The sequence below is a fragment of the Sylvia atricapilla genome, chromosome 6, assembly GCF_009819655.1.
Source record: "Sylvia atricapilla isolate bSylAtr1 chromosome 6, bSylAtr1.pri, whole genome shotgun sequence".
Classification (NCBI taxonomy): Eukaryota; Metazoa; Chordata; class Aves; order Passeriformes; family Sylviidae; genus Sylvia; species Sylvia atricapilla.
In genome coordinates this window covers 57,378,051-57,390,908 of record NC_089145.1, presented here as the reverse complement: position 1 = coordinate 57,390,908, position 12,858 = coordinate 57,378,051, and the positions used below count along the sequence as shown (strand labels likewise).

At 46.1% G+C, this 12,858-nt stretch overlaps 2 protein-coding genes across 9 annotated transcripts in view; both read left to right on the top strand.

Annotated features, from left to right (window-relative positions):
* Window positions 1-2: 2 nt before the first annotated feature.
* On the top strand, window positions 3-5,336 carry FCF1 (FCF1 rRNA-processing protein). 2 transcript variants are annotated; one of them, XM_066322052.1, is made up of 8 exons: window positions 3-68; window positions 156-223; window positions 354-425; window positions 681-829; window positions 1,244-1,316; window positions 2,177-2,264; window positions 2,726-2,820; window positions 4,933-5,336. In XM_066322052.1, the coding sequence occupies exons 1-8, from the start codon at window positions 66-68 to the stop codon at window positions 4,979-4,981; spliced, it is 597 nt and encodes a 198-aa protein (XP_066178149.1). In that variant the 5' UTR covers window positions 3-65; the 3' UTR covers window positions 4,982-5,336. The 2 variants fall into 2 exon arrangements, with proteins under 2 accessions (XP_066178149.1, XP_066178148.1); XM_066322051.1 differs by lacking the exon at window positions 3-68 and having other exon boundaries at window positions 75-223.
* A 4,616-nt stretch (window positions 5,337-9,952) lies between these two features.
* YLPM1 (YLP motif containing 1) overlaps window positions 9,953-12,858 on the top strand; it is a 34,303-nt gene continuing 31,397 nt past the window's right edge. For 5 of the 7 annotated variants that reach the window (XR_010743881.1, XR_010743883.1, XR_010743882.1 and 2 more), the window contains exon 1: window positions 9,953-11,040. Coding sequence is in view for 4 of the 7 variants with exons in the window: in XM_066322046.1 (XP_066178143.1) it covers window positions 10,003-11,040 (1,038 nt within the window). In the remaining 3 variants the exon portion in view is untranslated. The remainder of the gene's footprint in view (window positions 11,041-12,858) is intronic. The other 2 variants (XM_066322049.1, XM_066322047.1) reach the window with 1 other exon arrangement.

The following is a 12,858-nucleotide window of genomic DNA, read 5'->3' as shown; positions in this document are numbered from 1 at the left end:
CGGGGCGGGCCCAGTGACGCGGCGGGGACACCGGCGGTGGCGGCGGCGCGGCCCGAGGGATCGGCATGGTGAGCCGGGAGCGGGCCGGGATGGGGCTCCGGCCGGGATCGGGCCTCTCCTTAGCTCACCGCGGCTGTGTGTCCGTGTCCTTGCAGGGGAAGCAGAAGAAGGCGCGGAAGTACGCGGTCATGAAGCGCATGATCAGCCTCCGGGATGAGCGCCTGTGAGTGCGGCTGGGCCGAGCGGGGCCCTGCGGCGTCCTCGTGTCCCTCTCGGGGTCCCGGCCAGGTCTCCTCGCAGCTGGCAGCCCTTCCTTTTCCCTGTATCCCAGCGGTGCCTGTGTTTCTTTGCAGTAAAGAGAAGGATCGCGCAAAAGCCCCCGTGAAGAAGAAGGAGGACCCGAGTGCCATCAAAGAGCGCGAGGTGTAAGTGCTGCCGAGTCGCTGGGGAGGGAGAGAAGGAAGGAAGGAGGGCCGGCCACGCTGCAGCCTGGAACTGAGCGTGTTTCTGAGCCATTCTGTAAGAAGTGGTGCCCCAAACCCCAAGGGTTGTGCCTGGGAGGCAGCTGGAGGCCTCATGGGTCTTTCTGCTCATTATCCCTCTTTCATTCTGTGCCAGTTGGGAATTGGACGTGATGTTAAATGCGATTAACTGATTTGAATTTTTTGTTTTCCTGGCAGCCCCCAGCATCCCTCTTGCTTGTTCTTCCAGTATAATACACAGCTGGGCCCCCCTTACCACATCCTGGTTGACACTAACTTCATCAACTTCTCCATCAAGGCCAAACTGGACCTAGTGCAGTCGATGATGGACTGTCTCTATGCCAAGTGTGAGTTTCTGCACCACTCCCAGCTTCTTCAGACCACACAGTGCCACAATGTGCTCATAATGTGCTTTGTCAGCCTCATGCCACTGGCTGAGAATAAACAGAAATCTTGCAAAAAGAATATGTGCTGTAATCATGGAGCTGTGGTAACCCTGGCAATGTCTCTGGTTTCAGTCAAGTAACGGTTTTAAAATGCTAATCTCAGCAAGGGTAGAGTACTGATAACTTAAAAATCTAAAATTACCATGGCATGGTCAAACTTGGTGGCTCTACGTTTCACTACCTTGCAATATTAACAGTTGTCACTGTAAGTCATACATTATAGAGTTCCAGGATGTTTCTGAGGCATGTGGGCAGTATGTAGGGATCTGGGAATAAATACTGCTTTGTTTTAATATGGTCTTTTTTTGCATTTAGGTATTCCATGTATCACAGATTGTGTAATGGGTGAAATTGAGAAGTTAGGACAGAAGTACCGTGTGGCATTAAGGTAGGTGTAGGGTGTTCTTCTGTTTCTAGAACTTAATGCTTTAATATAAATAAACTAAAAACACTTGCTGTGACTGGTGCTCCTGCACTAGAGGGTGGTTAGGTTGTTACAGGGTCCTGAACTTGGTTGTATTTCTCTGTCTCTATGAGATCAGTACAGTGGCTCAAGTTTAGAAACAAAATGCTAGGTATAGATGCACAATATTAATCTGTAAATCTTTTAACCTCCTAACACTTTCAAAGTAATGCTTTTTTCTGTTCCTCAAAAAAAAAAATTAATTATAGAATTTCTAAAAATTAATAAAGAAGTCACCCAAGTCTTACAGAACTTTACATTCATACTTCTTGTTATTCCTGTATGAGTAGGTACCAAGTACTGATAATCTAGAGCCAGGTTTTTCTGGACATCACTGAGATGTATTGTTCTTTTTATTTTGGCCTGCTGTGTTGTAAAGTACACGAGTGCATACCCTCAACAGCTTTGATGTTACCCTTCAGACAGGGGGTAAAATGTCCCTTTATGCATGGTACAAATGATCACCTGCCAGAAGTTCTAGTTATTCCCACAGGTAACTTATTTCAAATTGCTTTGTTTGGAAAAGGCCTAACATTGTACAGATTTTGAATCCAACAAACCAGTACTAAGAAATACTTAACCTATAGTAACTAGACAAATTGCATTCTTTTTTTTTTGCACGTCATTTCAGTTGACCTTTGTCTACCAGTTACTCCATCCCTTCATTGCTAGTTTAGAGAACAATGTTCTGTATGTCACAGAAAGGGGGTGTTCTTGTTCCTCCATAGTGTGTTACTCTATTCTCTGGTCTAATTGCTGTGATGCTGGTTTTTATGTCCCCACAGAATTGCTAAGGACCCTCGGTTTGAACGCTTGCCGTGTATGCACAAAGGGACCTACGCCGATGACTGCTTGGTGCAGAGGGTCACTCAGGTATTTCCCTTTCTGACATTTTCTATACTGTGCTAACATACTAAAAATTCCTGAGCCCTCCTAATTACTGACTGACTTAAATTTCCCACAGTGTAACTATTAAATCTCACCAAGAGGCATTTTCAGTTCTAGCACAGCTTTATTTGATGCAAGGTATTATCTTCCCTGAGTATTCTTATTGTATAGGACAGCATCAAGGAACATCAACATTAGGATGGGAAAAGTGTCAGCTTGAAAGGCTGGAGAGAGTTTCAGAGAGTTCTTGACTCTATTTTGAAGGGCAGAAAGATGTTATTAGTCTGCTGCTGAAGTCTGTACAAGTCATGGTAATGCCTTGCCAAGAACTATCAGGCTTCTTGTGTTCATTGAGCTCACTGAATGTTTGGTGTGCCATGAATTCCTTTCTGGGCTTCCTGTCCCATCTTTCCCAACAGAATCTGACTTGCCTTCTTTCTTTGCAGCACAAATGTTACATTGTGGCCACAGTGGATAAAGAGCTCAAGCGGAGAATAAGAAAAATCCCTGGAGTGCCTATAATGTATATTTCCAGGCACAGGTAAGGGCCCCCTGACATGAAGGAATCCTGCCCAGTGCAATCCTTGTCTGACAGGGACTCTGTTACCTCATACTTCTCTCCCTCATTGCCTGTTGTGCAGGCTGCAGTGAAGGGCCTGGTGTTTACACAGAAGTTGAAGTACAGCTATTGCTGGGAAGAGACTGGTCACAGACCCGTTTTTATTGCAGTCTGCATGTTCACTTGTCTTTACCTGAAGAAGTGGTTCCTTAAGGCCAGTGTTTCCATAGATCAGTTTTGCTTACCAGCAGCAGCAGGACTACCAGGCAAATGCATTCTACAGGTTCTTGAAGAAAAGAGCCATTCTTGTTCGATATCTTAATGGTAGTTTTGTGTACCCTCTAAGAGACTGAATTTGCTTCTTAACTAAAAACCAAACCAACTCAGAAGGGTACTAGTGCAGCATATTGGAAATGAGGAGCTTAATTGCTATAGATATGTAGTTTTAACTGATCTGTAATTAGAATTGGCTCAAAAGATTTTTCTCTCAAAACACCTTTTCTTCTTATTCACTGTGGCCATGAATTTTTGGAAAAGGCTGTCAAGGGTGGTGATGCAGTCACCATCCCTGGGAATGTTCAAGAAATAATTTTACACGGCACTTAGTGCCATGGTCTGATTCTCAAGGTAACATTCATTCAAAGGCTGGACTCAGTGATCTTGGAAGTCTTTTCCAATCTAAATGAATCTGTGACCTGTAAGTTGAATGTCTAAAGTTTTATTTTCTGCGGTGATCTGCTCTTAAATCCTAAGTCAGATCTTACAAACCCCAGGGGTTTTCCTTCTCTGGAGATAGTGAGTTTTTGAGATGTCTGATTGCTGAGTTTAAGGTGAAGAATAACAGCAGATTTATGAAGACTTTTGACTTTCGGAAGTAATATTTTTCTTCCTGGGGATCTGAGCTGCAGATAGAAATGCAACAAAGCTTCTTGCTATTCTGTCTGCCTGTAAGCCTGCTGCTGCATAGGTGATGCAAATGAATGCTTTAGTCCACTTGAAGAATCACTGCTGAAGGTACATCAGCAAAAGCAGCTTTTAATATAAGATTGTAGCAATGTGACTTAAGAGAGTTTAATGGCAAAGTTCATTCTGTTACTACATGGATGAAACATACAAAGGAAAATCGACTTAGAATCACTTCAGAATGTTTTGAAGACCAGGAGTCCAAAGGAAGGTCCTCCCATTGAGTCACAAGGTTCAGTAAGGATCTTCTTGCTTTCCAAACTCCTGATGGAGTCCAGGTGCAGCTGCATCCAGTCTTAGTCCTAGACTTAGGCTTAACAGTCTCTGTCTTAATTAGAATTTAGAAGCACTTAAGTACTGACTGATTTAACATTTATAAAGTGATTCAATAGGGTTTATTACTATTATAACAGTGACTTAATTATAGTTTCAGGAAGCAATATTCATACTACACTCAGTAAAAAGTATTTCAGCCAATTCACATGCATGTACACTGACACGAAGATGTATATGCAAATGTACAAAGGTACCAGTTAAAAATTTCTCTCAGATCCAGTGAAACACATGGAATGCCTCTGCATTTCTCAACAGGCAAGGCTTAAGTGACAGTCCTTCAAGCATGTCAGCCTTGAGACTGAGAGGTGTTCTGCTCAGAGAGAGGTGCTGGTGCAGCCTGTGGCAGTCCAGGAAAGCTCCAAGGGCCTCACTTGAGACCACTGCTTATAGGGTCACAAGATGATTGCTTTTAGTCATGTATAAATTTTACATCTTGGCCATAATCCAGATTGGTAACTACTAGAGTTTCCAAAACTCCAGTAACATTGATACCATTCCACTCAGGCCATGACTTAGGATTGTCAGAGGATGACTGACAATCTCATCCTTCGCCATTGACTGACAACAGGAGTTCCCAGTACAGTTAGTGCTGTCCTTACTTTAGTCATGCAAGACTTCCTGGCATGTTCAAGGGATGCTTCACCACCTAACTCATTACACAAAGGCCAAAGCCTAGCAGGAATCCCTGAGATGGTAGTACAGCCTTGAGGAGGAAAAGGGGGTAGGGGTACCACCACACTGAGGAAGGGAGCAATGTGGACTAGATTGTCTTCATAAGTTTTCCTTCTTTTTCAGGTACAATATTGAGAGGATGCCAGATGATTATGGAGCTCCTCGATTCTAACCTGTCTGGTCAAGCCATCAATGACAGGACTGTGAGCCAGAATAAGGGTCTTTCTGATTCCAACCCTCCTGCTTTCTTCTTTTGTTGGAACTCTGCTCATATGACTGTGGATAACACCAAATGGACTTCTTAACCTTGTTTTTTCTAAGAAAAAGCTATTTTGAAGAGTCTGGTTTTATTCATCCATCCTCTGCCTTGGTCTGATTACCTACAGCTGGGAGAAGTGAGAGGATGGCAGGACCAAGAATGTGCCTAGCTCTGCATTGGGATCATTGGAAAAAGTGATCTCAGCATTCTGAATTAAATATTGATTATGCAACTCTGGATGAGAATAAAACCACAAGAGATTTGAGAAGTTTCTTATTGCTGCACCTGTAGTGGGACAGGTATTCCTTTGGGAAACTACTTCACATCTGTTCAGTCAAATCAGAATCTGCATTCTGCAGAAAAGACATCAGATCTGCACCAGTTGGTGGCTTTCTCTGGAAAAGCAGTCTAGATTTTAATTCAGAATTGATGGGCTTTTATTCAGCTGCACAGTGAATGAAGTTTAAGTGTCCTCTCAGATTGCTCTTTCTGTACTTGGCTAGCTGGTAGCCCAGTCCCTCTACTTACATTTGGAGTGGTGGAGGGCAGGGCAGGGTTGAGTGGGGATGGGTCTTTCCCTCCTGTTGGTTTGGGTCCTATGCACCTTAAGGCCTTTGACTTTTATGTATCAGGGACAAGAAGTTACATGTTTAAAAGGCAAAGGTGTTAATGTGGGCTGGGAAGGCAGTCGTAGAGGAATAAAAACTTTGGCTGCAAATAAACAGTCTTCCAGAGACCTGCAGAATTTGCTGCAGGGAAGGAAGTGGTCAGGGAGGGATGGAAAAGAAATTATTAAGCCACATGAAGAAATGTAGGGGGAAGGGTATTTCAAAACCATAACTCTGCATTCTCGTACCTCCTCCATTATTCCTTAATTTTTAGCAATATTATTTGCTCTTACGATTTCTCTGCTGTGTGGTGAGGAGAGGGTCACCAGGAGCCAATGTGCCAAAGCACACTTCCTGGCCAAAATGCTGGAGGTGTAGTACAGGAAAAGACTGAAACTTTATATTCTTCGTATAATTAAGAAATTTTCCAAACTTTAATAGTTTGTAGTCCCTTAAACTGGTTGCAGAGGTGGCCACAAAGGCCAACAGCATCTTTGCCTGTATCAGAAATAGTGTGGCCAGCAGGACTAGGGAAGTGATCCTCCCCTTGCACTTGGTGCTGGTGAGGCTGCAGCTTGGGTCCTGTGTTTAGTTCTGGGTCCCTCATTACAAGATAAGACACTGAGGTGCTGGAGTGGGTCCAGAGAAGGGCAGTGGAGCTGGTGAAGGGCCTGGAGCACAAGTCTGATGAGAAGCAACTGAGGGAGCTGGCATTTAGTCTGGAGAAAAGAAGGCTCAAAGAAGACCTTATCACTCTCTACAGCTACCAGAAAGGAGGTGGAGCCAGGTGGGCATCAGTCTCCCAGGGAACAAGTGACAGGATGAGAGGAAATGGCCTCAAGGTGTGCCATGGGACATTTGGATACTAGAAAAAATTTCTGAAAAAAATTTCACCACCACTGAAAAGATGGTGAAGAATTGGAGCAGGCTGCCTAGGGAAGTGATAGAATCACTGGGCCTAGAAGTGTTAAAATGTGGATGTGGTGCTTAGAGACATGGTTTAGTGGTGGGTTTGGCAGTGCTGTGTTAATGGTTGGACTCGGTGACCTTGGAGGTCTCTTCCAATTCTGTAATAGCTGACTTGGCTGTCTGGATGCTGGACAGTCATGCAGTGAAGACGATTTCCTGTCTTTGGGATGTGCTTCGACATCTTGGTAACTTCCTTGCTGGCACCAAACCTCTACAGATACTGCAGGAAACTTTGGGAACACATCATACCTACCCCTCATGCTATTTCTTCCCTTGTTGCAGGCTCACCTATTAAACATCCCTGAAATAACAGCATACTGACACTTTGAAAATTCAGCCCCTTCCAGGCTATCACAATTAAAGTTAGTTTTCTCCACCTCCAGCCAGGAAGAAGGTAGCCAACAATGGAGAGATTTTACAGTTAGTATATAATATGCACATTTCAAAAATAATATCCTTAGTTTTGTTCTCTCAATCCAATCCATATTTCTTCAAGCTAATGATCAAGTATTACCATGAACACTTAAAGCCCTTTCTTAGTCAAGTGAGAACTTAGAAACAGTTGTAGGATTAGGTCTCTGTAACTTGCTTTTCAGAATAATTCTAGTTTTGAAAAACTTCTTTGAGTCAATAGTTAACTAGAATTGTTCCAGTGCAAATAACTTCACTTGAATTAACCTAAATGGAAGGCAACTGGAGAAGAAAGAAGAAAGGAATGGACACTTAGGGTAACAATTGATAATAGTCTTTCTGGTACAGAAGAGGCCAAAGGCACGGCAGCCTGATGAATTTGGGGAATGTATACCTGCCAGCCTTTTGCAGAGACTTCATGAAAATACATGTATTTAGCATGAACAGTGGGTAGGAATCAAACTAAATGTGCTAATTTACTGAAACCTTTTATTCCTTTAGCTCTGCATTGCTTTAGTAAAAGGAGGAGGAATCTGGAATAGGTGTAAGGCAATTGCTAAAGAACTGTTAGGAGGGCTGGAGGATGAGCAGAAGAAAGTATTGGCAGTGAGCAAACCTATCTGGAAATCTTCACTAATTGAGTAAAATTGGTGAGACAAAAAACTTGGCTATTAACTCAAAGAGCCTGTTCAGAAGATAAATAGGACAGGAGAGGACTGCCTGAATGATCAGCTGCTTCTCTTGCAATGGCAGGGAACACGTGTGCCAAACACTTGGTTCACAGGAAAATAGTTACTCCATGCACACAGTGGCATCCCAGTGTCTGAACCAATTTACAGTATGTCAGAGGAGGAAAGATTATTGTCACAGGAAAGAGTTTGGTAAACTTGGCTATTTTGATGCTCCCACAAATGCAGAACTATGTCAGTCCAAACCAGAAGAGGAATTCCTTCCTGACTCAACTCTGGCAGTTGGTTTAAATCTGCACAGGATTTAGATATCAGATGCTTGCAGTGTTTCTTAGTAACTAGAAAATTCAGTCTCTCTTCTAACATCCTGTCTCCTGCTGTAGCCAGTTTCCATAGCTTCAGAAGACAGAGAACATAGAGGAGCATCACATAAAAGAAAATCTGAATATATGCAAAGGATAGTGGAAAATAATTTCTACTCCTTTGATTACTACAGTCTTACCAGGTGAAGAAATTTAGGCTGCTGATCCAAGATGTGACACTGATTAATTGAGGGGTAACTGAAATGTGGTATAATAGTGTTTAGAAGCAGGAAGAAGATGAGCTATTTAAAAAAAAATTAACCCAAACCAACATGATGGCACCCTTTAATGTTACAGACTGAACAGAATATAAAAGAATAAAAATTACCATATTCTGAATAAAAGAATCAGAGGGCATAATGTGAACTTAACAGTGCTCCTTTAAGGACAAGGTAATATCAGGTAAAGCCAGTGTACTTGCCCTGTGGGAATCAAGTGTACTGCAACCCAAACCAGATTTGAATATTGAAAAAACATCTGTCAAGTTATTTGGAAGTTACATTTTGGCTTCCACAATGTAGGCTGGAAAACAATTGCCCTGAAAGTGTTTAGGTACATGTATTCCCTCATAAGGGAAGTAACAAATGTCTAGACAATATTGAATAACCACAACAAACAGCAAAAATAATGGGAGAGACCTGCCTGCAGGAAATAACTTAGTAAACTGATCACAAGAGAATTCTTGCAGAGTGAATAGATCAGCTGGATGAATTAAAGGGTGTTTGCAACAGGAACTCCCTATATGGGACGGACAGATTTTCAAAAGCTTAGTGAATAAACTGGGCCATAGAACTCAGGTATATAAATGCTAAGTACAGGACAATGAAGAGTAGATGCAGGCTAAAAATACAAATGCTATCTGAAAGTCATATTCACTGCAAGAGAAATCTAAATAGACCATCCTAAATAGAAAAGGATCAATAATCACCACTAAATGAAAAGAACGGATACTAAAGAATAGAAAAGGCAGTTAATATATGTATTAAGATAGTTTTCTTAGAGGTTGGCATCTCAGTTGAATTCAGTCAAATATTTTCTTGCAGATTCATGATGTATCTCCTCTGTGAACTTCCTGAAATTTATCAACAGATGAACATAAAATCCATCTTTTCCCCCAGAGAGAATAAAGCTTCTTCTGTACCTAACAATGTGATTTTCTTGATATTGATCCTGACCGAAAAGTCTTAGGACATTTCCGCCACACCTGCCTTTCTCCACTGGCCAGGGATCCTTGATTCAACAGGCATAAACTAGAGACTGAACACGACAAAAATGACTCCGGATTTTGTGCTTGTAAAGGAGACCAAGGAGAGACACGGCAGTGCTGGTGTCCTGCTGACCCATAGCCACCAGGTTTCACAGCCCAGCTACTGGAATCCATGCATACACACACACACGCATCTTCCCTACGATGGGACTTCAGCACTTGGCATAAATCATTGCTAACTGCCTACAGAATATATTTGTGCGTTTAACTTACACTTCAGCGTGGGTCACCGGGGAGAGCTGCGCCGCCGTCCCAGGGACACCACGGCCCCCGGGAGCGCCGGGCCCGCCATACACAGCCAGCTTGCAGAGCGCCTGGCGGCACCTCTACACACAACGGAGGGCTCCGCGCAGGGGCTGCCGTGTGTCGCCTGTCCCCGTCCCATCCGCTTCAATCCCGTCCCTTGTCCCCGGTGGGGTGGGCGGGATCCGCCGCTCCGGGCTCGCCTCCGCCCTCAGCCCGGCGCTGGAGGCGGCTGTCCGCTAGGGGGCGCTGCCAGCCGCCCAGAGGGGCGCTCTGGCGCGGCCCTCACGCTCGACTGCCCGGCGGGGTGGGGCCTGCCCGCGCAGGCGCCGTGCGCCGCCCGCCGCCGCCGCCGCCGCGGCCTGTGTCCGCTCCGCGTTCCGCCATGTACCCGGCCTGGGGCTTGTACGGGGCGGCTGGGCACTACCCGCCGCCCCCCACCTCCATTCCGCCCCCGCCGCTGCCCATCCCGCCCCCCAGCGTGCCGCCTCCCGCCGTTCCGCCGATGCCGCTTCCCAGCTACCCGCCGCCGGGCCCCGCGCCCCCCGCCGCCGCGCCGCCACCCGCCGGTTCCTCGGGGTTCCTGAGCCTGCAGGAGCAGCACCTGGCCCAGCTGCAACAGCTCCAGCAGATGCACCAGAAGCAGCTGCAGTCTGTACTCCTGGGGCCCCCGCCGCCGCCGGGGCCGCCCCCGCCGGGGCTGCCGCCGCCGCCGCTGCCCGGCTCCTTCACCGACTGGCAGCAGCAGCCGCCGGTGCCGCCGGTGCCGCCGCCGGTCCGCAGCTACCAGAAGCAGTACGGCCACCGCGAGCCGCCGCCCCGCAAGCCTCCTCCCGCGGCCCGGGACCGCGACGGGCAGGAGCCGCCGGGCGGGCACGGCGACTGGGGCGAGCCGATGCCCGCCGAGCCGGTGCCCATGGACATGGAGCTGTCCTCGCCGCCGCAGTCCCCGCAGCCCGCCGCCCAGCCCTACCTGCCCCCCGCCCAGCCCTACCTGCCGCCGCCACAGGCAGAACCTTACCTGCCGCCCGCCCAGCCGCCCCCAGCCCAGTCCCCGCCGCTCCAGCCCTACCTGCCCCGGGCACAGCCCTCCCAGCCGCCCCCTTCCTTCTCCGAGCCTCCGCCCTCCTACCTGGAGCCCCCGGCGGCCACCGCCTCCCAGCCCTACCTGCCGCCTCCTGCCCAGGGATACATGGCGCATCCCCAGCCCTACCTGATCTCCTCGCAGGCCTCTCCTTCCCAGCCCGCGCAGCCCGCCCTGGCCTCCTCCATCCCTCCCCCGGTGAAGCCGTCGCAGGCTCATTTCCCCCCGCCGCAGCCGTCCTTGCCCCAGCCCGCCGCTGCCCAGCCCGAGGCCGCGCAAGGTGCCGCCAAGGAGGGCGGTGGCACGGAGCAGCCGGACCCCTCCACCATGACTCCCCAGGTAAGGCTGCCGGCGGGGGCGATGAGCCCAGGGCAGGTACGGGGTGCTGCAAAGGTCCCCCGAGTAAGGGCAGTTGATGAACACACCATATTTGCATAATATTGAAAGGATTTGGACGCAATCGGTGGAAGTGTGGTAGTGGCACAGCTCGAAGGAAGTTTTATAAAGGCTGATTTATCCAGTGGTGGTAGTAGGGATGTAACAAATTGTCATTCCTCGAGGAGAGTTGTTTAGGGAAAAGTGTAAATCCTGGATGACTTTCATTTTCTCGAGCGTGCGTTTGTCTCTGGAGAATGTATTCCGAAGTACGGCATGTGGGCAACCCGCAGCTAACCCCTGTTGGCTTTGTCTGGCCCGTTGCGGGGTGCAGCAGTCTGTTTGTGTGTTCTACATTGCGGGATGTCACTTGTCTTCAGTGATTTATTATAGTTTTTTAAAGGACTGAGTTGCAGTTGTCTGCCTGGTCAGTGTAAAATTGTGACTATTTTAGTCTTACCACACAGAGTTAAAGCTGCAGAAATGTTTCTGTTGCATTACATACTTGCCCTCTCCTTAGACTTAATCCACGTTTTGTGCTGCACGTGCTTGATCTTCCAGTATAAAAATTGCATAGGGCATTGGAGGGGAATGTTCTGAAATGCCTTGAAGTAAAAAAATGTTACTACTGTGTGTTTTTTATGTCTACACTGAGGCCAAAATACTGCAAAATGTTTGCTTGCTTCGCTTCCTAAATGAGACCAGTTCCAGTGAACTTGATGGGACCATTCATCTGCATTGTCAGGGACAATCCAGGCTTAAGGTTCAGCATGCACAGTGAGGCACGTGTGTTGAGGCCCTCAGCTATGGACATGGGTCAGGCAGATTCACTGAGGCTTTTGCATGGGTTTAGAGTTATCTTGTTGGGATCCACCTGCTAGAACAAAATTAAAGGGCATACTTTCAAATCTCTTTACCTAAATCTGTTCTTTTGGTAAATTGATATTAGGGTTCTGATTTGAAGCTAGGTTTGCAAAAATCCTATTGTGTCATATTGAAGTTACTGACACTTTAAATTTGCTAGTTGCAGGGACACCTTTCTAATTGTATCTTTGTAAATTCCATTTTTACATTTGTCCCATATAACTAATTACTGTCTGGCAAAGCAGTGCTTTTCAGTTCATTTCACTCAATTTTGTCAAAGTTTTGGACAGCACTAATCTTTTACAGTGATAACATCAAGAGTTAATTTTTTAGTAACAAAACCAAAACCTCAAAAAGCCACTTGCAGAATGTGGTATTAATTTGGTGTTGAGGCAGCTTGTTGACTTCTTAAATTATTGAGCTCAATGATAAAATAGTAAACAGTCTCCAGAAGAGTTGCAAATAGTGCTTTATTGTGGTGGGCACATGGAAGCAGCAGAATACTGATGAAGTTTGCATTGTCTGGTTTATGAGTGTTTATATAAACAGCTTCTATCTTGAGTAGTTTACTTGCTCTCGTTCACAATTCAGTGTTAAGTGAAAAGGAATATGATAATTTCCTGGTCATAAGTTTGTTTTAACAAATTGATACGATTTTGGCTATCTTAGGTTGTACAATGAGACAGGTTTTGGAGTAACAAGTTCTTACACAACAGGAATAGGAAAAGCTGAGTGTAGTGATGCTTTCATGGTAGTAATCTGAAAAGCTGAGTAAAGAAACAGTGTAATTTGTCATTTGTAGTATCCTATTGAGACCTTGTTTAAACTGGTAATTGACTGGCAATTCTTTTTGTTCTCATCCCACAGTAACAGTGGCTGCAGACGAATATATTAGTGTTTTTCTCTTAACTCAGAAAA

What these genes read in the sequence shown, in the direction of transcription:
- FCF1 (XM_066322051.1), top strand. Translation starts at nt 90, where the DNA reads ATGGGGCTCCGGCCGGGATCGGGCCTCTCCTTAGCTCACCGCGGCTGT. An exon ending in AGCCTCCGGGATGAGCGCCT is followed by an intron (nt 224 to 353) that starts GTGAGTGCGGCT and finishes GTTTCTTTGCAG; the next exon opens with TAAAGAGAAGGATCGCGCAA. An exon ending in GCCATCAAAGAGCGCGAGGT is followed by an intron (nt 426 to 680) that starts GTAAGTGCTGCC and finishes TTTTCCTGGCAG; the next exon opens with CCCCCAGCATCCCTCTTGCT.